Source organism: Cebus imitator, unplaced genomic scaffold (genome assembly GCF_001604975.1).
Source record: "Cebus imitator isolate Cc_AM_T3 unplaced genomic scaffold, Cebus_imitator-1.0 Scaffold1, whole genome shotgun sequence".
Taxonomy (NCBI): Eukaryota; Metazoa; Chordata; class Mammalia; order Primates; family Cebidae; genus Cebus; species Cebus imitator.
In genome coordinates this window covers 17,921,024-17,946,671 of record NW_016107316.1, presented here as the reverse complement: position 1 = coordinate 17,946,671, position 25,648 = coordinate 17,921,024, and the positions used below count along the sequence as shown (strand labels likewise).

General features: G+C 40.4%; 2 protein-coding genes across 3 annotated transcripts in view; one reads left to right on the top strand and one right to left on the bottom strand.

Moving 5' to 3' along the window:
• The window catches only part of LOC108301632, a 480,010-nt gene that overhangs the window by 53,580 nt on the left and 400,782 nt on the right, over positions 1–25,648 (top strand). The window lies entirely within an intron of this gene.
• HADHB (hydroxyacyl-CoA dehydrogenase trifunctional multienzyme complex subunit beta) overlaps positions 2,911–25,648 on the bottom strand; it is a 45,144-nt gene continuing 22,406 nt past the window's right edge. Inside the window, exons 5-16 of one of the 2 annotated variants that reach the window (XM_017524443.2) lie at positions 23,025–23,069; positions 19,223–19,322; positions 15,903–15,990; positions 14,302–14,489; positions 13,787–13,967; positions 12,651–12,772; positions 9,866–9,945; positions 9,731–9,778; positions 8,812–8,899; positions 8,345–8,419; positions 7,632–7,796; positions 2,911–3,462 (exon numbers count right to left, since the gene is read on the bottom strand). In XM_017524443.2, the coding sequence (XP_017379932.1) occupies positions 3,427–3,462; positions 7,632–7,796; positions 8,345–8,419; positions 8,812–8,899; positions 9,731–9,778; positions 9,866–9,945; positions 12,651–12,772; positions 13,787–13,967; positions 14,302–14,489; positions 15,903–15,990; positions 19,223–19,322; positions 23,025–23,069 (1,216 nt within the window). In that variant the 3' untranslated portion in view covers positions 2,911–3,426. The remainder of the gene's footprint in view (positions 3,463–7,631; positions 7,797–8,344; positions 8,420–8,811; positions 8,900–9,730; positions 9,779–9,865; positions 9,946–12,650; positions 12,773–13,786; positions 13,968–14,301; positions 14,490–15,902; positions 15,991–19,222; positions 19,323–23,024; positions 23,070–25,648) is intronic. The other variant, XM_017524448.2, reaches the window with a different exon arrangement.

Here is a 25,648-nt window from a genome sequence, read left to right as displayed (position 1 = left end):
AAAAAAAAAAAAAAAAACTTAACTCCAGACTTTATTCAGAATTCACCAGTTTTTCCATGAGTTTTTCTGTTTCAGAATCAAGTCCAGGATATTATATCACATTCAGCTGTCATGTCTCCTTAGCCTCCACTGATGTATGACAAATCTCAGTATTTCCTTTTTATGACCTTGATAGTTTCAAGTTTTGAGTCTTGGTCAAGTATGTCACAGACTGGCCTTCAGCCTGTTTTCTCATGATTCGACTGGATTATGGGTATTTGGAAGAAATACCACAGAGGTGAAGTGTACCTTGACTACATCTTAGGAGGCACGTGCATCCGCATGGCAGTACTGATGATGTTAGCCTTGGGTAAGCTGGTGTTTGCCATTTCTCCAGTGTAAGGCAGCCTTTTCCCTTTCCATACCGTATTCACTGGAGTGGAGTCACCAAGTCTAGTCCACACTCAAATAGGAGGGGCATGCTCCAGCTCCTGGAGTCAGGAGTATCTGCATGTATTGTTTGGAATTCTTCAGTAAGGAAGATGTGTCTCTTTTCCCTTACCTTAGCTGTTTCAGAAACTTTTTTTTTTTTTAGATGGAGTTTTGCTCTTTTTGCCCAGGCTGGAGTGCAGTGGTGAGCCGCAACCTCCGCCTCCCCAGTTCAAGAGATTCTCCTGTCTCAGACTCCTGAGGAGTTGGGACTACAGGGTCGTGCCATCATGCACAGCTTATTTTTGTATTTTTAGTACAGACAGGGTTTCACCATGTTGGCCAGGATGGTCCTCGATCCCTTGACCTTGTGATTCGCCTGCCTCGGCCTCCCAAAGTGCTGGGATTAAAAACATGAGTCACTGCGCCCAGCCTCAGAAACTATTTTTACCTCGCCTGTAGGCATCCTAGATAGTTTTGCTCGTTTTTGAAACTGTCCTGCCAGTGATCATGGGTTATTTACAATATTTCGCTATTAAGAGCAATGCTGCTGTGAACAGGCTTGTATGTATCTCATGTGCAAGTTTCTTTAGGGAATATTCCTAAGAGCAGAAATGCTGGGTCACAGACCCTGTGTCCTATTCAGATGTACAAGATAATGCCAGACTGTTTTCCAAAGTGGTTGTGCCAATCTGGCTTCTCACCAGCAGCATATAAAGTTCTGATATTGGTCTACAACCTCATCAACATTGGTATCCTCAGTCTTGTTAATTTTTGCCAGTCTGGTAGGTGTATCTCATTATGACCTTAAATTACTTTTCCTGATTACTACTGAGCATCTTTTCATGTTATTTACCATTTGCATATCATTTTCTAAAAATTGCCTTTTAAGATCTTTTGCTTTTTTTTTTTTCATTTTTTTCTGAGTGGTCTTTTATTGATTTATAGGAATTAGGAATTATTTATATATCCTGATTCATATATATATATATATATATACACACTTTTTTTTGAGATGGAGTCTTGCTCTGTCACCCAGGGAGCGCAGTGGCGTGATCTCAGCTCACTACAACCTCCACCTCCAGGGTTTGAGCGATTCTCCTGCTTCAGCCTCCCGAGTAGCTGGGACTACAGGCGCCCGCCACCACACCCGGCTAATTTTTGTATTTTTAGTAGAGATGGAGTTTTACCATATTGGCAAGGCTGGTCTCGAACTCCTGACCTTGTGATCCAACCCCTTGGCCTCCCAACATGCTGGGAGCATGAGCCACTGTGCCAGGCCAGCCTGGATTCTTTTAAAACTGTATCTACTATAAATATATGCTCCACTTTTAGCTTGTTTCTCCACCACTCTGTATCACCACATGAACAAAACTTATTTCAACACAGGCAAATTTATACATCTTTCATGGTTAGTACTTTCAATGTCTTCTTCAAGAAATCTCTCTCTCCCTTCAACCTAAGGTCACAGGGGTATTTTATTTTTCTAAATTTTAAGGTTTTTACATTTTACATTTCATTTAGCTATACCTGATTTTTCTGATATATACCTAAATATAAGGCTTTTCAGTATTAAAAACTCACATTATAATTATGAAGGAAACCACGGGGAAAATTATGCTGGGACTCTCACATAACCTTTTAAGAGGTTAGCACTACGTCTCCGGCCCAAACTACAGGGTGATTTTTGATTCCCAGTAACTTTCACAGACCTCGGCAACAGTCACACAAACGTCCACAAAAAGAAGCTAGTGTTTGCTTCTTTAAACACCAGCATCCATGTTACTTGGTACAGGGTAGTTGTCAAAAATCTGAGAGGATTTAGAGTAGTTAATCAAAATAAAAAACTTCTTTACACTTTGTTTAAATCCTGGCTAACAGAAGCATCTCCAAACAGTGAAATAAAGGTTCTGCAATTCAGCTGTGGAGTAAAACAAAAGGTGTTATTCTAATACAGGACTTCATGCTGGTCATGGTGGCTCACACCTGTAATGGAGCCCAAGGCAGGTGGATCACCTGAAGTCAGGAGTTCGAGACCAGCCTGGCCAACATGGCAAAACACCATTTCTACTAAAAATACAAAAATTAGCCAGGTGTGGTTGCGGGCACCTATAATCCAAGCTACTTGGGAGGCTGAAGCAGAATTGCTTGAACCTGGGAGGCAGAGGTTGCAGTGAGCTGAGACTGTGCCACTGCACTCCAGCCTGGGCGACAGAGTGAGACTCAGTCTCAATAAATACATACATACAAGACCGTCTTTATGTTCCCAGCATTCTTGCCATTAACCAAAATAGAGCCAAGATCGCGCAAATGCATTCCAGCCCATGCGAGAGCGAGACTCCATCTCAATCAATCAATCAATAAAAACAGGACTGTCTTTAGTTCCCAGCAGCCTATCCACTGACCAAAACAGAAGTAACAAATGAGTAATTCAAGGGAAAATCTGGTTCTAAGCCAAGAGAACCTCCCTCCCCAACCAATAAAAAATGAAGCAAAGAGTTCTCCTATATTTCTCCACTTTATTAAGGTTGACCACCATGATGTTTACGTATCTAAACATTTTTTGTAAGTTTTCAGTGATGTTTAGATTCTGAATTATTTTTCTACAATTAATTTAGGCACATTGGTTTGTATTTTATAGAGAACACTTATCTTTAGGACACAGACAGGAACAAGCAAAATTTGCAAATATTACAAAGATAATTTCCAAATCTCAGCTGACCTCTTTCCCAATTGCAAACACTCATTTAGTCTTTACTGACAAGAGACCAAAAACAATCACCCACACATCTCTGTGTGAGCTTCTGGCGGCTTAGAAATCCCTGAAAGAGCAGTAAACTGTGATTACTGAAAAGCTCAGAACACTGGCAAGGCTTAAGTGTAAAGTATTTAACAGAAGGCCACAAGAATTGTTTTCCTAAGAGGCGCTAGGAACTATAAATGTCACTTAGTAATGCATTGAAATGGCATTGCCTAGTGTGAGTGTTGCACAGAAACTTCAGGTTACTTCTGGATCTATTATTTCGGATAAGCCTCCACTATCATAGCATGGCCCTGTAAAGAAAACAAAGTCCAATTAGAGCAATGAATGGTGACGAATCCAGCTAGTACAGAGACAGCAGAGAACAGTGAGAAAAGTACAGCCTTTGGAGTTTGATCCTGGCTCTGCCGTTCAACCACTGTGTGATCTTGGGAAGGTTTCTAGTCAGTCTGAACCTGAATTTCCTCTGTAACATGGGGCTCACAGTGTCTACTTCATAGAGTTTTTGTGGACATTAAATAACATGCAGTATATTTGTGTGTATGTATACACACAAATATATGTACACATACATATATACATATATGCATCAGGCTGTCTAGAACAGAATCTAATTCCTAGTGATGCTCTATAAATGGACACTGTTAAAATAAGAAATCCAGGGGCTTTTTTAGCTGTAAAAAAATAAACATGATACAGCAAATACCAGTAAAAGTAGGTTTCTAGAGGGGAAAGCTGAGGCTCTGAAAGGTTTGTGACTCGCCCAAATCACAAAGCTATTAAGGTAACAGGGCCAGGATTTGAAACCAGGTTTAGGTGATTCCAAAGGCTGGGCTTGTCCCTTTTTCACTATTCTACGTAGGTTAAGGAGATGATCTGAGGGACCACAAAGGGAAGAAGCAGAATATCTTTTCTCCAGCAGTATGCACAGGGCTATGTACTACAGGTATTGATCGACTTATGACCTATGCAACTTACAACCATTCGACTTTACGACCACAATCGCTAGCCACGACTGCTCCGCGTCTGGCAGCGCAAACGTTACCCAGCTGGGCGTACGAGAGTGCGGACCAGCTTCCGGCAGCACTACCACCTCCGCGTGCATATAGCCTACTCAACTTACAACCAAATCGTGTTACGACCGGTCTGTCGGAACCAATCGTGGTCGTAAGTGGAGCACTAGCTGTAGTTATGTCCTCAGTTTAGATGAGTCTAAATCCTATCATAGGATTTTTAGACACCCTGTCTCTAAAAAACTAAAAAGTAAATAAAACAAACTATTATTTACAAAGTGCCAAGTTGAACACTGTGCGGGTTTAAAGAGTGCTCTTTGTTCTCAATCAAGTATACAATGGAGTTCCAAACAACCTGTTAGGTACTTTTGGTTTTTTGTTTGTTTGTTTGAGACAGGGTCTCCCTCTGTCACCCAGGCTGGAGTGCAGTGGCCTGATCATGGCTCACTGCAGCCTCAACCTCCTGGGCTCAGGTGATTCTCCCACCTCAGCCTCCCCAGTAGCTGGGATTACAGGCACACACCACCACGCCCAGCTAGTTTTTGTATTTTTAGTACAGATGGGGTTTTGCCAGGTTGTCCAGGATGGTCTCGAACTCCTGAGCTCAAGCAATCTGCCCACCTCAGCCTCCCAAAGTGCTGGGATTACAGGCATGAGCCACTGTGCCCGGCTTGTTAAATAAATTGAAAAGGCACAAGCAGACAGAAAAAGAGCAGGGATAGGAAGCTTTGACTGGACTTGGGGGTTGTGCTGAAAGAACTCATAATAAGGTAGAATACAGCTCATTTTATTCTATTTTTAAATTTTAATTTATTTGTTTTTGGAGACAAGGTCTCACCCTGTCACCTAGGCTAAAGTGCAGTGGTATGAATACGGCTCACTGGAGCCTCAACATCCCGGGTTCAAGCAACACTCTTGCCTCAGTCTTCCGAGTAGCTGGGACCACAGGTGCGTGCAATCATACCTGGCTAATTTTTGTATTTTTGGTAGAGATAAGGTTTTGCCATGTTGCCCAGGCTGGTCTCGAACTCTTGGGTTCAAGCTACCCATCCGCCTCAGCCTTCCAAAATGCTGGGATTACAGGCATAAGCCACTGCTCCCGGCCCTCTCTAGCTTTATTTAAAATATACTGTTTTCATGCTCCATGTTTTTTCTTGCTCTAGATCAGATTTGGCAACACCTGGACATACTTCTGGTGGTGCCAACTGTGTGTACATGGGGCAGGGGTGGGGAGGAGTTTGTTGCTACTGCTATCTGGTTGGTAGAGGCCATGCTGAACATCCTATGACACACAACATAGCCCCCCACAACAAAGAATTATTGGGCCCAAAATGTTAGTGCCAAAGTTGAGAGACCCTGCTCTAGATTCACCAGGATGGATTTCTCCTCTGTCTCCAATCATGTTGGTACCGCTCACATGGCTCTTGAGGAAACAACGTCAAGTTTAACCTAGTTTATCAGACGCTTCTCTCTTCACTATACTAGAGAGTTCTAGAAGAAAGGTGCCAGGTATCATTCCTTGTTCATCCATCAAAGTATCCAGTACTGTGTTATTTATACTTTACATGTTAGATAAAGAATTAGGGAACACAGACTCAAATCTGCAGGCATCACCCTATGTGGATTACGCACTACGCTCGTGTGTAATGTGTACAAGTTATCTCCCTGGTAGAAGCCTGGCAAGGAGAGAGGGAGGGATACCACTAGTCTTAATGGACCATGGTTTTCTGTAGATGAAGTTACACAGATTAGAAAATATTTCTGATCAGAAAGTCCAAAATGCTCCTACCAATAAATAACTGACCCTTTGATTTCTGCAAAGTCTCTGAGGAAAATCCATGAAAAAGGACTCTGAAATGTTAAGATATGTATGCTTTTATTTTATTTTTGAGACAGAGTCTCTGTCGCCCAGGCTGGAGTGCAGTGGCGTCATCTTGGTTCACTGCAACCTCCTGGGTTCAAGCGATTCCCCTGCCTCAGCCTCCCAAGTAGGGGGCATTACAAGAGCATGCCCATGCACTTGGCTAACTTTTTTATAATTTTAGTAGAGACAAGTTTTCACCATGTTGGCCACGCTGGTCTCAAACTCCTGACCTCAAGTGATCCACCTGCCTCAACCTTCCAAAGTGCTGGGATTACAGGCGTAAGCCACTGCGCCTGGACTGTTTATGTTCTTAAATATTTATTCATTTTGATCAGGAATGAAAAGTTTCTGTAATCTAGAGGAAGAAAAAATGTGTTCACATCGGGATTAAAAAAAAACAGGCCAGGCGTGGTGGCTCACACTTGTAATCCCAGCATTTTGGGACGTTGAGGCGGGTGGGTAACTTGAGGTCAAGAGTTTGAGACCAGCCTGGCCAATATGGTGAAACCCCATCTCTACTTAAAAAACAAAAAAGATTAGCCGGGCGTGGTGGCAGACGCCTGTAGTTCCAGCTACTCAGGAGGCTGAGGCAGGAGAATTGCTTGAGGCCGGGAGGCAGAGGTTGCAGTAAGCCGAGATGGCACCACTGCACTCCAATCTGGGTGAGAGAGAGACAGAGAGACTGTCTCAAAACAAAAAACCAAACTAAAGTCTTCCTTTTGGATTTTATTCCTAGAGTGAAATGCTACAGCATTTAGGAAGTTGGATCTGTAGTGCAAGTGAGGTAGAAAGGAAAAAAATCTGTCAACAACATAGTTCCCCAGCTGAACAGCAGTAAGTTATCCAGAGGTAAATTAATTCCCCAATTAAGGTATAATTCAGTTCTCTAGAAAGATAGTTTCTCTCTCTTGGAGAGATTTTATAAAATCTTACGGTGACTAGATAAATAAAAGTTTATTATTAAAGAAGAAAATATATCAAGATGTTAAAATAAACATTTTATTAGGGAAAAATAGCTTGGGTTTAAAGAGCAGTTTCCTTCCAAAGAATTATCAGAATTATGGCAGGTTATGGTGGCTCATGCCTGTAACCCCACCACTTGGGGGGCCAAGGCAGGTGGATCACTTGAGGTCAGGAATTCAAGATCAGCCTGGCCAACGTGGCAAAACCCCATTTCTACTAAAAATACAAAACTTAACCAGGTGTGGTGGTACACGCCTATAATCTCAACTACTCAGGAGACTGAGGCACTAGAATCACCTGAATCCAGCAAGTGGATTGCAATGAGCCGAGATTGCACCACTGCATTCCAGCCTGGGTGACAGAGCAAGACTCCTGTCTCAAAAAAAAAAAAAAAAAAAAAAAAAAAAAAAAACCAAAAAAAAAAAAAAAAAAAAAAAGAAAAAAAAAATCCCCAAAACAGAAAACAAAGTATTATCATTACTAAAGTTATCTCTCCCCACTCCCCACCCTCAAGATCATCAAAAATATTGATTGCTTTAAAAAGGTTTCACACTAAATCAAACATTCTAGTCATTCCAAGAAAATGACTCTCTGGAGAGTCCTATGACACACTGTAACGTACCTGCCCTCCAGCTGCACAGGCAGCCACTAAGCCATACTGGCCTCCTTCCTTCCGTAATCTGTTGGCAGCTGCCATGACCAACCTGCAGCCAGTGGCTCCAAATGGGTGTCCCAGGGACAGAGATCCACCCCAGTTATTAAACTTCTCCAAAGGAGGCAATCCAATCTGGCTCCCACAAAGACACAAATGTAAAGATACGTTTTACTTAAGATCAGAATCAAGCCAGACTCTTAGTACTATGAAGTAAGAGAGATAGAGGAAAATACCTAATATCAGACATTACAAATAATTTTACTGCAAAGAAAGTAAGTCTAGGTCAAGATTAAAAGTCAGGAGTTCATTTATTTTTCATCTAATGTCAGAACGCAAGGAACAAAATACAACACAGGATTTTGTTAAAGAATTTCTACTTTTGGCTGGGCCTGGTGGCTCATGCCTGTAATCCAAGCACTTTGGAGGCCAACGCGTGTGCATCACCTGAGGTCGGGAGTTCAAGACCAGCCTGACCAACATGGTGAAACCCTATATTTATTAAAAAAAAAAAAAAAAAAAGGAATTTCTACTTTTAAGCTGCGAAATAAATATATTTAATGAAAGACAAAATTCTTCAAAAGAAAGAGCAGTTTTCCCTTCATATTCTTAATAGCAGGTAACTAAGATCCAATTATTAATGTGCTTTGGAAATTCAAGATTTTTTAAAATTGGAAACTCACCTTGGTTTTTCTACCCATGTAGTTTTGTGCAAACCAATCAGAATCCATGGCTTTAAAATTTGCCAAAATCTGACCCTAGAAGAGAAAATAACTGAGTAAGAACCTTGTTATTCATGTTCCTCTATGCTTTCTTATAGGTATGGTTTGTGGAAGTGTAACAACTTGTAGGTATGGTTTAAAGTTGAACAAATCCATGAATCAGTTTTCAGTGGCAATTTCCTAAAGAAACAATTTGGTTCTTTGGAAGGACCTCTAAGAGCCTCAGAAGGTATGTTCTCCCACACTGCATGTGTAGTCCTTGCTTCCCTCCCTTCGTGCCCCTCCCAGTAATGTGAGTCAGTACTTAAAACATACAGGTCCATTCCTGCTTTATTCACATTATAAAACATGCCCTGCTCTCTATCACAAATATGGGTGACATTTTTTATTACAACAGTCCTTTCATATGTGCCTTTCAAATGACTTACTGAGAAAGCTTCGTGAAATTCAAAAGCATCAATATCATTCATGGTTAATCCTGCCTTTTCTAGAACTTTTGGAGTAGCATATGTTGGTCTGAAAAGAAAAAATAAATAATATCTTAAAAATTTAATTTTTAAAAAGCTCCTTTATGTTCTCCAAACTGAGTTTTACATAGGTACTCTAATGTCTTTTCACTCATTCTTTGATTTTCCTGTACTAATTAAATGTTAAAGATACAATAGTGAACTGGACAGACATGCCCTCTACCCTTATTATGTTGTAGAGTCAGAGAATAAATAAACAATGAGGGGTAGGGACAAAGAGTTCTTCTAGTTCTTCATATTATTAATAAATAAACAGTGAGGGATAAGGACAAGCTAATACCTTGAAGAACTAGAAGAACAGAGTTCACAGAGTTGGAGCAATGCAAGGGAAGGGGCTTGATTGATGTGAAGGTCACAGTGGAGGCCAGTGACGCTACAGCCTTGTGAGGGAGCGGGAGGGAGTCTCAACATTGGGAGGCTTTTATAAAAGGCTATTAGGAAGATTGTGTAGCAGGGTGTGTAGCCATATGAAAAAATGCCCATGATATCTTAATGGAAAAGAATACAAGTTGTATACTACATATATACATGCGTGTGCGCGCGCGCACACACACACACACACACAAACGTAAAACTTATAGGAAAAAATGGAAAATAATCCGAAACTGTAAAATGATATACCAAAGGAAAGTATTATTAAAAAAAAACAACAAAAAACACCACATAAACCAATTATGAACTCAGGGCTTAATATACTCTCAAACCAGTGTAATAAATAAATAAATAATAGACCAGTGTTAACCATTTATTAACCAGTATAATAAAATGTGGGCAATCAAATACTTGTGATTATAGTCCAAGGATACAAACTGCTACCTACCCAAGTAATAGTTGATCTTTTGGATCCTGAGACACATACATAAAATCCCTTAAAAAAAAAATAGGGTGAAAAAATAGATAGGTGAGCTCTGGTAATACAGAAATCAGAGATGATTTGTTTGAACATTTACTTTACCTCAAATATGCCTTCGGCTTATAACCCATGGCCAGAGCCTTTTCCTCTGCCATAATCAACATTGCAGATGCGCCATCAGTCTGAAATGTCAACCAGCACAACGTTAAAATTCTTCAGCCTATCTGGAGGTCTTTCTCTAGCCATCTTATATATTCTGTAACTGACTCTATTAACTCATTAGACTTATACAGAGATTCTGTAGAACACCACTTACTTCACTGTATCCATCATTAAATCATAATTCAAACACACACAAACCGACTCATTTTTGGAGGATGAGGGTAGAGGAGGCTGTTCAATAGTATTATAATTATCAAAATGAATCAACGCAAAAGGTAACTTTAGAAATAAATGCTCATGGCCCAGCATGGTGGCTCACACACTTTGGGAGGCCAAGGCAGGCTGATCAGATCAAGAGATGGAAACCATCCTGGCTAAAACGGTGAAACCCCATCTCTACTAAAAATACAAAAAATTATCTGGGTGTGGTGGCACATGCCTGTAGTCCTAGCTACCCGGGAGGCTGAGGCAGGAGACTTGTTTGAATCCAGGACGTGAAGGTTGCAGTGAGCTGAGATGACACCACTGCACTCCAGCCTGGGCGACAGAGCGAGACTCCATCTCAAAAAAAAAAAAAAAAAAAAAAAAAAAAAAAAAAAAAGAAATGTTCATAATAAACACTTATTTAAGCCAAAGTTTTTGGCTTTTGGCACAAAATATGAACCAAAATAAACATATCTCATATTTATTTATTTTTACATTTTCTGGGCTGTTTCTCAGCTGCTTTCTGCCCATGACTTACAGGTCATTTTATTCTGCTTATATACTCTGTAATAAGCAAACCAATGAAACCAATGGGAGAGTCAGCTGAGAACATTAAAACCACAACCTTCCCTCTTTGGATACGCCCCATACATTTTTTCCCAAATAACAACCGAGAAGCTGGAGGACAAGGAAGCACTACTGAAAAAAAGTCCCTCATCATACTTCAAAAAAGAAAAGCTTTCCTCAAAAGTCCAGAATTCCAAAGAAAAGGAAACTATTCTTTATAATTTATAAGATCAAAATAAGTTCTACCACATTCTTTCGTTTTTTTTTTTTTTTTGAGACGGAGTTTTGCTCTCATTACCCAGGCTGGAGTGCAATGGCACGATCTCGGCTCACTGCAGCCTCCGCCTCCTGGGTTCAGGCAATTCTCCTGCCTCAGCCTCCTGAGTAGCTGGGATTACAGGCACGCGCCACCATGCCCAGCTGATTTTTTGTATTTTTAGTAGAGACAGGGTTTCACCATGTTGACCAGGATGGTCTCGATCTCTTGACCTTGTGATCCACCCGCCTCGGCCTCCCAAAGTGCTGGGATTACAGGCGTGAGCCACTGCGCCCGGCCCTCTGTCATATTTTTATAACTCAGCAACCCTGAAGAGACTATGTAGCCACCAACAGGGTGTCCATAAAGTCTGGAGACACAGGTGACCATATGGAATAAACGGTTTACAGACATTACATTAACAGGTTCAATGTGCTGTGGAAAACTGCAATGAATGTGGTGCACTAATGCAGTCCCCAAAATCCATGTATTGTGACATGTCACCTCTGATGATTTGTGTTCTGATTCTTGCTGAATAAACCTGGGCCTTTAGCATATCCCAGAAGTAATCAAAAAGATTCAGATCTGGCATGTGTAGTCCATGCCACACAGCCCTATCATCCAATTTGGTTTTGCAAATGACCAATCGAACCAGCCCTTCCTCACCTGGGCTTAACAGGGTGGCGTTCCATCCTGTTGGAACTACTCCAGGTACCACTCCCCTAGCCTATCAAGAGCAGGCATTAATTAGTCACTTACCATGGGCAAATGTCAAACACCTGCCTATGTTTTCACGACTTTATGGCCAGGTGGGAGAGTTATATTGTAAAAGAAACTTTGACCAGATGGCCTATATCCAGAAGACTATAGCCAAGGTGGTAAGAGAAGAGAAATCACATCTTACAAGCAGCAGGAGAATCAATAATGATGTTTAATTGAGGAGGAGTCAGAAAAGCAAGGAAGAATGTGAAGCTACATGTGGCTAAGTTTAAAAAAAAATGGGTATATTGTTTCATGATGTTTACAAGAAAATAATGTTGGGTTCAGTGTGAAGCAGTTTTCTAATAATCAGAGCTGGAATAAGTATCCTGTTACTATTTCTGCCTACTTTTCCTTGTCTTCTACGACTTCCCAGTTCATACCTTATGCTCCAACCTACATTTTTCCCAAAGAAGCCCTTGCCCCTGTACTTCCTTGATTTTGCATTTGCTGTTCCCTCTGTCCAGAGTGCCTGTTAAAAAGCCTACTTAAACTGGCTTTTACTCTTCCTTCAAGATTTGCTGCTCAAGTGTTACCTCTTCCAACAAGACTCTCTGACTATCCCACATCAGGGTCAGGGGTTCTCTATTTTCTCCACTAGCCTATGCTTACAGCCATCACAGCATCTCATTATACTGCAATTGTCTATTTTCATTTCCAGGGCCCACCATAGGCCATAAAAGTTTTTTAAGTGCCTGAAGAGAAGCGCTTTTGTAGCAGAATGGTGGCTGGATTAGGTGACTTCTCAGGCCTTAATACTTAGTCTTAAAATTAAAACTATTAAATGGAGTCTATTTTTTCTTAATGACTCCATTTTAACATAATTATATTTTTAACCGTCTATTCATAATACACACAAAAAAATTTATTTTAGGTTTTTCTATGGAGAGTACAGAAATAGAAGAGTCACCACTAAACACAAATAGCATCGACGGTTACCAAGAAAGAAGAATTTGCAGCTGTGACTGTCCCGTAGGGCCTGATGAACGCAGGTTTTAGTTTGGCCATCTGCTCCAGTGAGGAAGGTCGGATGCCATTATCTTTGGTAACTGTATCTTTTCCTATAGAAAAAAGGATTTTTTAAAAACTCTATGGAACTACAAGCCTTATATATCTTCTCCAGAGAAATATGCTTTAAAAATTACAAAAACAAATGAAGTATAAACCTTACCTATTCACTAGAAGGACAGTGTTTATTGTTATCATGTATCACCAAGTTTTAAACTAAATTCTTAAAAGGCATTTGGGAAATCATCTAAATGCTTTACTAAAAATGGGACATCCTATTTTCTTAAGACATTCATTCACCGTTGGCTATTCTATACAGAAGTCAAACGATTCAGGAATTTTAAAAACAGGCATGTATATAAGAACTAAAATATGTCAGCAAGATCTAAAAGGAAACTGTTTTTCTTTCTTTCTTTTTTTTTTTTTTTTTTTTTTTTGAGACGGAGTTTCACTCATGTTACCCAGGCTGGAGTGCAATGGCGCGATCTTGGCTCACCGCAACCTCCGCCTCCTGGGTTCAGGCAATTCTCCTGCCTCAGCCTCCTGAGTAGCTGGGATTACAGGCACGCACCACCATGCCCAGCTAATGTTTTGTATTTTTAGTAGAGACGGGGTTTCACCATGTTGACCAGGATGGTCTCGATCTCTTGACCTCGTGATCCACCCGCCTCGGCCTCCCAAAGTGCTGGGATTACAGGCTTGAGCCACCGCGCCCGGCCTCTTTCTTTTTTTTAAAATTAAACATGAAGTCTCATTCTGTTGACCAGGCTGGTCTTAAACTCCTGACTTCAAGTGATCCTCCTGCCCAGCCTCCCAAAGTGCTGAGATTACAGGCATGAGTCATAGTGCTCAGCCCTTAAAAGGACACCCTTATAGAAATTAAAAAAAAATGTTTACCTATTGTTACAACATAAATCAAAATTTGAGTCCATGTTTAAGAATAAAGACTGAATATTCTGGAAACAGAACATACTTATGAAAAATCCGTTGGGATTTTTTTTGAGTTTTAGGAGCAATTCAGGCAACTCAGAACTCCCTAATAAGTGTCACAAAGCATTTCATTTTACCTGGTACTTTGAAGGGTACAACATCAGAAAGGAGTCCTTCATCCTGTGCCTTCTTGGCCAGACTGTGAGAGCGCAGTGCATATTCATCCTGTTCCAGCCGAGAAACAGCAAAGGCAGCAGCCAGTCGGTCTGCAGAGTGGCCCATGGTCTCACTGGTGGAGAACTCAGCAACTGCAGGGAGCTGGGAAAGGAGATATCCGAGGAGCAGGGACACTGTTAACAGTGTCCTGTTATTCCAACACCTAGGATTGCTTTGTCTTATTTGGAAAAGTTAAAATCCATTTGTTTACTATCAATCAATCAAGACCAAGACAAGAGAAGCTCTTTGTGAGCAGAGGATCTCTAAAGAGGGCTCACAAATGAAAGTTTTCTAACCACCATCTTTTTTTAATCTTGACCAAATAACCCCACCCTGTAACTGTAGAATCTATACCTATTAGAGCATAGCAGAGTCCATACTGCCATGCCTAATTCTAAATCTCTGCAGTGGGATGCCCTGCAAATGCAAGCCTTACCTCAGGTGCTAGGAAATTCAATCGGAATTTAGAGATTACAGACAGTCGCTGGCCCACAGATTTGGCCTTATTGAGATCAAGCATCAGTTTTCTCATTTTCCTTGAGTGACGAATAGGAATGTCAGACATCAACTCAACACCACCTGCCACGACCACATCACACTGGCCAGAAGCAATCAAACCAACACCTAGAGGGCACAGGTTATACTTCATGAATATCGTATATAGTAACATACCATTCCCATGTAAGCTTCTTGATTAAAAAGCTGAGTAACAGTTATCAACTTTGTACAACATCTGTAATTATTAAAGTTTTCAACTGTTCAGAAGAATTAAGATAATTTTTTTAAATGACTAAAAACACTTCAACACGTTAGAGAGAAAAAGTTTCATTCCTGACATATGGACATCCACTTCTGGAAATATCCATTGGACCAACTCTCAAATCATATTCCAAGCTAGAACATCTTGCATATATATATGCTCCCAGCTTTAGTTTTAAAAAAGATTTTTTTATCCTATAAAGAGAATGTTAACTTCTGCTACAAAGCAGAGATTCTAGCTGTTGAAATGTAAGGCAGGCCCCCTCTCTCCTTATGGCCACTGGCCAGTATTTGGTTTCTCTAACGGGGAGTTGGTCACATGCTGCCTAGAGTGGTGAATGCCCCCAGTCATGGGCATCACTCTCTGCCATGCATGAGGTGGGCTGCCCACCTGGGCCTTGATGTTACTAGATGAGCACATGATTACTAAATCTTTCAGGCTTCCTGTCTCCTCACATTAAGGGCTGATGCTACAAAACATCCCACAATTTTGCTAAAGTTTGTTAGGAGAATTTTCAGTGATTTATAAAAATACCAAGGATGTGGGGAGAAAGTGAAGGAAAGAGCTGTGCCATCTAAAGCAATGATTTACAAGTACGGTAATGGTGAAGGAAGGAAGACTGTAACTTTGTGGGAAAATGTAGTATCTGAGCCACCTAGCTTGCAAGCCTGGCAGGTTGTAAACTGTTTATTCATGCCTCAGATGCTGAAGTACTTTCCTAGAGATATACTCCTGCAGTTGATAAACCCTGCTGCAGCCAGCCACATTCCTCAGGGACAAACCACACCAAAGGCAATGTCTCTCAGGTGTGGAGAGCAAAAAAAAAAAAGTTAACTATGGTCAGACAGAACCCCCAAATTTTAAACCTGATCTTATTTAAACAGCAACAACAACAACAACAACAATGCAAGCATAGAGGCTCATGCCTGTAATCCCAGCACTTTGGAGGTTGAGGTAGAACCATCACTTGAGGCCAGAGGTTTCAGACCAGCCTGGGCAACATGGCAAGATCCTGTCTCCACAAAAAATTTTAAAATTAGCCAGATGTGGTAGAGTGCCTGTAGTCCCAGCTACTTGGGAGGCTAAGGCAGGAGAATCCCTTGAGCTCAGGAGTTTGAACCTGCAGTGAGCTATGATGGTGCCACTGCACTCCAGCCTGAGTGACAGAGTGAGATTGTGTCAAAAAAAAAAAAAAAAAAAAAAAAAAGGTACATTTTTAAATGTAAAAAACAAAGGAGGAAAATTAACATATATCATCTGCTTCCATTTAAACATACCTGTGGTCATGGCTTGGTTGGCAGAGATACAAGCCATGGTGACAGTGTGAGCAGGAGTCTTGTCAGAGAAGCCAGCTCCAAGGGCAGCCTTCAGGAAAGACAGTGAATGAAATGATCACTATAAGGGAAGGGCATCATGTAAATGATGCTTTGAACACCAATCTTCACGGTCATCTGGAAAGGGTTTCAGTTTAAAATTCCCCAGAGCAATATTTAAAATAAAATTAAGCCCATCACAGAAATGGTTTACTAATATTTAATCTTGCCATTAATTGACAGGCATCTGCAAAATTCCTGCTGGCTGGTTTCTAGTGTGGACACAAGGCTACAATACTCCTCTGTCTCACCTAATTTCTTATGATGCTTTGCTCAGGGCCTTGAAGGTATCAATATATAATTTGATTTTAACTTGTTTAATGTTCAAATATACTTACAGGAACCTATTAAAGAGAGTTGGTGGAATGATGAAATATATTATGGGGTGGAGTCCTCACGATCTGTGTTATCAGGTCTCATGATCAGTCACAAAGCTTAGCAGCAAAGCAAAAGTGATCAAACATGAAATGATGATTCACAAACAGAGTTCCCACTTAGGACCCTGTCTGCTTTATACCTATCTTTCTGCTTACTGCTAGCTAGTCTTACTGACCATCTGATACTTCAGATAGCACCCTGCAGACCCAATGCAAAGATGAATTGGAAAGCGTGTCAACTATACAGAAGCTCAACTCAATGAAAGAAACTGGAGAACAGCCTGGGTTACAGGTGAGCCTGTGAACAAATAAGGGTCAGACCAGTTAACAACTGGCCAGGATGATGGCATAACAGATGATACAAAGAGAATAATTTGTCATCTGAAAGGCTTTAAGGAAAATTGATGTCATTTATCTTGTAAAGATGGCCTCTATTATGATAGCACAGTGTAAGTGAAACATGAAATGAGGATGTCTATAATTTTATTATGCTATTTATTGGGGGAAATTATGCTGCCAAAAACCAATCAGTGTCTGATTCCATTTTTGTTTCTGTAAATAATGCATAGGTGCATCATAAAATACCTATTTTTATAGTATTAAAGTTTTACTTTAGAAATTAAGCTTCCAGATTCCCCCCCAATCCACATACACACCCACACATTATTTACTATGAAATACTGGATCCCATTATAAGAAGTTCATTTTTATTGGTCTTTTCCTGAAACTATTTTCCTCAGAATGCAAACTCTCCTATAATTTAGTAAAATAAATGTTTCCAAAGTCTCAATTAGAGATTTAATGTCTCTTAATTGACTTTTACCTTTATACTTCTATTACTTTTATGATATTTACCATAATCTATAGAAACAGAAATGTGTTACAGTGATGTACCTGCAACATGACCTCATTCTGGTCTTTATAGGTAGGCCTGATTCTAAATGCCCAACGCTGCTTTGTTGAGAACTTCTGCCAGGCACCCGCAAGTCAGCCTCTCAACGTAAACCAATCCAAAAGGTAGAGAGGCACAAATATCTCAGGGGGCAGGAGAGGAGAACTCTGCAGTGGGACAAGTGTAAGGGGCACTTAGGTTGCAATGGCTCAATTCTCGCAAGAGCCTTTCTAATATGTGTTGCCCTTGGCCCTAGATGACTCTCAGGACTGAAAGGGCTTTAAATAGATGTGGCTATTGGTGACCCTTGTCCACACACTTCTATTCAAAGTTTGAATTGCTCTCAGGGCACTAAGGGAAAAGGAGGAAGATGCCTCTAATTTGGAGAACAGGGAAATACGCTGAACCTTTCAATAAAGTCAGGTTCCTGGGAACACCAGAAGGCTTTAGGACTACATATTAACATTATTAATACAGGTAATAGGGCCTAAAAAATTCTTTGGCCGGAAATGTTAGCTTTTAGATTACAATAAGCTTTTAAGTGACATTCTCATAACGTATCCCCTCAACCCAATCTTTCCCTGCAGACACTGCAAAAATTACCTGGAGTACAACATAACTGGTATTGGTATTAGTATAGAGCAGGCAGAGGGAATCTACCTCCTGTCAATCAATAGCTGAGATCTGCATATGGATGTAAAATTTCCAGGAAAAATTCAGAGAAAAACATTATTGCTTTAGTTTTAGAGAAAAAAAAATTGAATTACAGAGAAAATGGAAACATTTGTTTTTATTTATCTATTATTTTGAGATGGAGAAGGAAGAAAGGGTGGGATGAAAAGCTGAGCAAGAGAAGAAAACAGCAAAAAAGTTTACTATTTACATTTTAAGGGCCCTTATATATTATTTTCAGAATATAAAAAGTTGAAATGTATCGTGAACACCTTGATGTACTCATGAAACTGTCATATTTGAAACATTCAGAAATGTCAAGGTTCAGGGAAAACCAAAAAATTTCAGAGGGGAAATAAAATCTCTTCCTGTTTTTAATTCATTCCTGTCCCTCAGCAGCACACTGTTGATCTTGGTAGACTTCAGTCATGCCAGACCTTCAGCAGTGTTAACATTTCTGACAGGTATAGAGGTGGAGCCAAACAAGCACTTTCAGTCCTGCTCATTTGCCCTTCCTTGTCTCTTAGTCGACAGTGATAGAAGTTATTACGCTCACAACTATACTGAACTCAGCAATGTAACAAGCAAAGACCAGAACTAGAGAAAATGCTGAGTACACTGAGATGTGCTTTTGGTGCCAACTTCATCCAAACAATCACTTTCAAATTGAAACAAAGCCCAGAAGACGTGTTTGGACTCTTCACTGTGAAACGCCTGTAGGACACATCCCAGAAGTTCCAAGGCCTGTCGTTATCTTGGTTGCCCAATCAACACTACATGGAGCTATGCCAACTAGGGCAAAAGTAAACTCCTGTGAAATAGTTAAAACAAACAAACTGCCTTACATGCCATCTAGTCGATGGGAACAAATGAGTAAGCAAGGCTAATTCCAGCTAACAAAAACCAAGTCATGAAATTAGTTCTCTGCAAAACGTTGAAATTTCAAATTAATTGGAAGCCATGATATCTAACATTACTAAAAATACTATCAGCCACACTTTGCTGATCTGTTTTCCTAACACAAGAAAAAATGTCCTAAAACAGCTCAAATAATCTGATTTACAGTAAAGTATGAATATAAACTAATATAGTATATGTCATTGGATTTATATTACAATTCTTTTACATATTAAGTAACACATTACTCAAGCTGTAAGATTACATCTTAGGTTAAATGTAACTGAAGAGATTTTAAAGGCTTTTAAAAAGTAACTTCTATTAGTTGAAATTCAATGTGATTCTCCTATTTCTCTCTTTAAACAACATAAAGTTTGTTTACCCACCTCTCTAGCCACATTGCTTGTTTTCACTTCCTGAATAACTGTGCCAAAGATGATATAATCAACTACTTCCTTGGGGACACTGGTCCGATGCAACAAACCTCTGGAAGTAGAAAGCCGAAGCAAAGAAACATTTCACACATCAAGGCAGCACCAGAGGTCATCACATAAAACACTGTGCTTCTTGAAAAATGTTAGCCTTGAATTTAAAAGGAGAAGGACTGTATCTTTAATTTGACAAGCATGTGGCACCTTCTCAAAGAAGAAATGAATGAAAGAGTGATTTAAAAGGCAACATTTGATGCTCAACTGGTAATGAGAAGTTAGAGAAAAATAAAAAATAATTTGGAATAGGATAAAATAGATAAGAAACCTACAAATTAATATTAGTAGGAACCAAAGTTTTCAGTAAAAAAGAGACAAAATATTCAATCAAAGAGATGAAGTAAAGTCTCCCTTCAGACTATTAAAAAAAATTAAAAACAGTAAGTCCCAGGTATATTAAATTTTAGTTTGAAATATCAATATGAACAAATGATTGAAATTATTTATTCTAGTTGTGTCCATGGATAGAAACTAGACATAATAACACTCCAGTAGGAATGAGCACTCCTTGAACCCAGACTTGGTTCCTTTTTTTTTTTTTTTTTTTTTTTTTTTTTTTTTTTTTGAGAAGTCTTGCTCTGTCACCCAGGCTGGAGTGTAGTGGCACGATCTTGGCTCACTGCAACCTCCACCTCCTGGGTTTAAGTGATTCTCCTGCCCCAGCCTCACAAGTAGCTGGGATTACAAGTGCCCGCCAACACGCCTGGCTAATTTTTGTATTTTTAGTCAAGACAGGGTTTCTCCATGTTAGCCAGGCTGGTCTCGAATTCCTGACCACAAGTGATCCACCCGCCTTGGCTTTCCAAAGCGCTGGAAGTACAGGCATGAGCCACCATGCCTGGCCCCAGACTTGGTTTCTAAATGCCATTCTCCATTAAAGAGACAAAAGGTTTTTTAAGAAATGACTGATACCAGGTCCTAAGGAAAGTACAAAGTGAATCTCCACCTTTTTTGTGCCAAAAGTAAGGACGTACTCAAAGACAAATGGGACCATATCAGCTGGGCACAGTGGCTCATGCCTGTAATCCCAGTACTCTGGGAGGCCAAGGCAGGGGCGGATCACTTGAGGTCAGGAGTTCGAGACCAGCCTGGCTAACATGGTGAAACCCCATCTCTACTACAAAAAAAAATTAGCCGGGTATGGTGGTGTACGCCTGTAATCCCAGCTACTTGGGAGGCTAAGGCAGGAGAATTGCTTGAACCCAGAAGGCGAAGGCTGCAGTGAGCCAAGATCGTGCCATTGCACTCCAGCCTGGCAACAAGAGGGAAACTCTGTTTTGAAGAAGAAGAATAAAAGACAATGGTTCAAAAACAGGAACATGGGGTATATACATTTATCAAAACTCATCAAACTATACAGTTAAAATCTGTGCATCTTATTGCATGCAAATTATACATCAAAAAGCAGTGTTATAATAAAAAACAAAAGGCACACAGGGGCCAACTTGAAGGAGCTCCACAGATAAAATGTAGAATAAGCTGAGCTTCAAAATGAGTGATGACTAAACTTATCAATTAAAAAAACTAAAAGAGGGTTAGATACATTGGCTCACACCTACAGTCCCAGCTACCTGGGAGGCTGAAGTGAGAGGATCATTTAAGGCCAGCAGTTCGAGGTTGCAGTGAGCTATGATCACGCCACTGCACTACAGCCTTGGACAGAGTGAAACTGTGTCCAGAAAAAAATAAATTATGAATTTGAAAAAAAAAATTTTTTTTTGAGAGAGAGTCTTGTGTGGAGTGCAGTAGTTGGATCATAGCTCACTGCAACCTTCAACTCCTGAGCTCAAGTAATTCTCTTGCTTGGCTAATTAAAATTTTTTTTGTAGAGATGAAGTCTTGCTGTGTTGCTTAGGCTGGTCTCAAACTCCCAGGCTCAGAAGATCCTCCTACCTTGATCCTCTTGCCTTGGTCTCCTAAAGTGCTGGGATTATAGGTGTGAGACACGACACCCAGCTAGTAGATTTTTTTTTTTTTTTTTTTTTTTGAGACGGATTTCACTCTTGTTACCCAGGCTGGAGTGCAATGGCGCGATCTCGGCTCACTGCAACCTCCGCCTCCTGGGTTCAGGCAATTCTCCTGCCTCAACCTCCTGAGTAGCTGGGATTACAGGCACGCGCCACCATGTCCAGCTAATTTTTTGTATTTTTAGTACAGATGGGGTTTCACCATGTTGACCAGGATGGTCTCTATCTCTTGACCTCGTGATCCACCCGCCTCGGCCTCCCAAAGTGCTGGGATTACAGGCTTGAGCCACCGTGCCCGGCTCAGGCTAGTAGATTTTTAAAGGAAAGTATGCATACAGAGAAATGCAAAGCTCTAAGGAATGAAACTTGCAAAATGCCTTTAAAAAAGAGAAAGAGGGAGAGATCCAGGTTTTTTTTTTTTTAAAAAAGACGGGGTTTTACCATGTTGGCCAGGGTGGTCTCGAACTCCTGACCTCAAGTGATCCACCCACCTTGGCCTCCCAAAGTGCTGGGTTTACAGGCATGAGTCACCGTGCCCAGCCGATCCAGCTTTTTTTAAAAGATAGGGAAGAATCAGTCAGGATACAGAAGAAAAATCATAAAGGCATATTACTAAGAAGTCAACAGAAGACAAGTGAGTACAGCTTAAAGTGTCAAGTGCTATAAAGTACAGAGACAGAAGACTAAAATCAGTACATTTAGCAATCACAAAACCATTATTAAGCGAAGATACCAAAGTATAGTTTCTATAAAACGAAGGGAGAATGAAAATAGGTATTATAAAATCAGACAAAGGAAACTGATAGTAAGGAAACAGAAATAACTCCTACGTTCACTCATGGTTGACGTCTTGCAGGAAGAGTAGGAAAAAAAAACAGAGTCAGAATGGGTAGAAGGGTCAACTGGAAGGTTTCTACAAACTAACAAATAATTGTGGCTAGTTGAAAACACAAAGGCAGCCGGGCACGGTGGCTCACGCCTATAATCCCAGCACTTGGGAGGCCAAGGTGGGTGGATCACAAGGTCAAGGGATCGAGACCATCCTGATCAACATGATGAAACCCCGTCTCTACTAAAAATACAAAAAATTAGCTGGGCATGGTGGTGCACGCCTGTAGTCCCAGCTACTCGGGAGGCTGAGGCAGGAGAATTGCTTGAACTCAGGAGGTGGAGGTTGCGGTGAGCCGAAATAGTGCCATTGTACTCCAGCGAAACTCCGTCTCAAAAAAAAAAAAAAAGAAGACACAAAGGCAAAGTGTCAATGAAAAATGAATGAGATAATCCCTTATATGTTATTTCCATCCCAGAAACAGTAACATATTTAATGACTCTCACCAAATTATTTATCTAGCCCAATCTTATTTAACTACATCTAATTTTACATTTTTACTTGGTTTGCACATGAATCTTCAAGTGTCTTTTACACTTCTTTCTAGGTAAGTATCTACAGAATCTGTTCAGCTACCCTTACACAAATTCCTAAGGCAGTCATCAAATATATGTTTAGGCTGATCAATAGAGTCCTGTGGCTAGCTAAGGGAGCATTAAAATTTACTGTCATGCTAAGACACTGTTAAGCCTACAAAATAAATATTGCCGATATTCATTCATAAGCGGCTTAAATTTGTGTAGTACAGATGGCTAAAATAAGAACAAATTGCTGTTTTATATGTAAAAACCAGAGAAAGTGCCTTTAATGAAATAAGAACTGAAATAAAACTGCATTTACTTACGTAAGTGCTGCTCTAGCCACATCATGTGGCATCAGGTCTTTATACCTGGGGAAAGAAAAAAAAATAATTTAAACCAAACCCTAGAGCTTCAATGAAAAATTTTCATTCTATTTGAAATACCCAGAGATCATCAAACACATGCTGCTACAAACACACTTAACTTTACTATTCAAGGCAGTCCATCATTTCAAATGAAGAAATAGTGTGACTTCACTATTTGTCATCCTTAAAAATCTAGCAAGCATTAACCCCTGCTGAGCTTGCTAAGAATCCAACAAAAATGTTTGTCCAATACCTTAATGTTCACCACAACATATGCTAAATTTTCTTTAAAGTGACCCCACCTTTGAGGTCTCTTTTCCTTTAAACATTTTATTTTAAAAGTATACTATGTATTGATTTTGTAATGCCTACAGGGCTACAGGTGATGTATTAGGACTTTTGAAGACACATTTTGCTTTTAAGTAACTTGAGATTTACCAAAGAATTGGAAAGAGGCTGAGAATGGTGGCTCACACCTAGAATCCCAACACTTTGGGAGGCTGAGGTGATATGACTGCTTGAGGCCAGGAGTTCAAGACCAGCCTGGGTAACATAGCAAGTGAGATCCTGTCTTTACAAAAAAAAAATTAAAAATTAGCCAGGAGTAGTGGCATGCATCTGTAGTCCTAGCTACTCAGGAGGCTGAGGTGAGAAGATTGCTTGAGGCCATGAATTTGAGGCTGTAGTGAGCTAGGATCCCACCACTGCACTCTAGTCTGGGCAGCAGAGCAAGACCCTGTCTAAATAAATAAATAAGAATTGGAAAGAGAGAGCAGAGTTCCTTTTTCCCCCTGCTTTTTCTGATACTGACATCTTATATAACCATGATGTACTTATTAAAACTAAGAAATGAACACTGGCACAATACTGTTCACTAAGCTACTAACTACCCTCTCTGTTCCAGGATTCAATCCAAGATACCATGTTGCATTTAGTTGCCAGGCCTGCTTAGACTCCTCCAATTTGTGACAGTTTCTCAGTCTTTCCTTGTCTTTCATGACCTTGACACTTTTGAAGACTGGGGTTACAGATTTGGGGGAAGAATATCAGAGAGGTAAGCTGTATTTCTCTTAGCTTCATATCAGCAGGTACTGTAGCAGATCAGTCAGAGTGGTGGGAGACACTATAGGGAAAGGAGCAGGCCTTCTGAAAGGTCAGAAAGCTGAAGGCAGCTGTTCTATAACCCTGAGGCAACGCAAGGAGAAGGTACAAGGGAGTGTGGGAGAATTTATCTTAAACAAGTTTGTTTTTGTTTACTCATGTTGACCAGGAACTGACCTTTGATCATCCGCATGATGTTCCCTGGAAAGGGAACAATGAATATTAATTTGTATAGGTTGTATTAGCTATAGGCTTTCAGCATTGTGCCTGCACTAAACAAAAGTAAGCAGCTCCAGCTTCTCCAGGCTGTTCTCTGGCCACTAGAGTCAGGCAGTTTCCTAGCTGCTCTTACATAGCATACCTGCGTCTGAGGACTCATTTCATCCATCGGCCAGGGTCTGCAGTACACACCTGGCAGGATATGTGATATCAACATGACTTACTACCAGTGATGTTAACTTCATCATTTGGGTCAAGTGGTATCTGCCAGTTTACTCCACTATAAAGTTATTATTTTTTCCTTTTACTCAATTTGTTAGAAGTGAGTCACTAAGTCCAGCCCCTACTCAAGGGGAGAATTAAGTTGCACCTTCTAATGGCAGGAATAACATAGACTTTTGTAGGGTTAATATAAAAAAAAAGTCATGCCCAGTGTTGGCTCTAAGTTTCTTGGACCTTGGGAAGTAAAGTTATCATTTCTTTGGCAGTAAGCCCGGGGCATTCGGAGCTCATGATGACCCTGGCTTATGTCCGAGGAGCTGGGAATCTGGCCAATTCCCGTCTCTTTGAGAACCATAAACAAAGCCAAGGATTGCTGTTACATAATGATAATGTTCGTGAGAGACAAGACAAAGAGCAGCTGGTGTTTACTATAACCTAAGTTGAACTGTAACATATAAAATATAGACACAAACCAAAGAAAAAACGGAAGGAGGGAAAAAGAGAGGAAGAGAAAGATTGCGGAGAGCTGTAACTCGCGCCTTGCCCGTGCTGCTGTAATGCCGGTGCTGAAAAGAGAGGGAGAGAGAGACGAAAAGATTGCTTAAAGTTCTAACTTGCGTTTTGCCCGTGCTGCTGTATTGCCGGTGCTGAGGAGAGGGAGAGAGAGAGAAACAAAGAGATTGCTAAGAGCTGTAACTTGCGCTTTGCCCGTGCTGTTGTAACGCCGGTGCTGAAAAGGAGAGTGCTTAAAGTTCTGACTTGCGTTTTGCCCGTGCTGCTGTAACGCCGGTGCTGAGTGTCCGGACGGACGGTCTTTGGGTATGTCCCTTTTGTAAATAAAATCCTCTTCTTTTACCTATAACCTTTTGTAAATAAAATCCTCTTCATTTACCTATAACCTTCTGTAAATAAAATTCTCTTCTTTTACCTTGTTATTCCCGGCCTGGTGTTTTCTTCTCACGAATCTGCCTCCAAATTACAAATCCGAGCTTGGTATCATTCCTGTTCTTAGTAACAGAACAACTTTGCTGACATATATT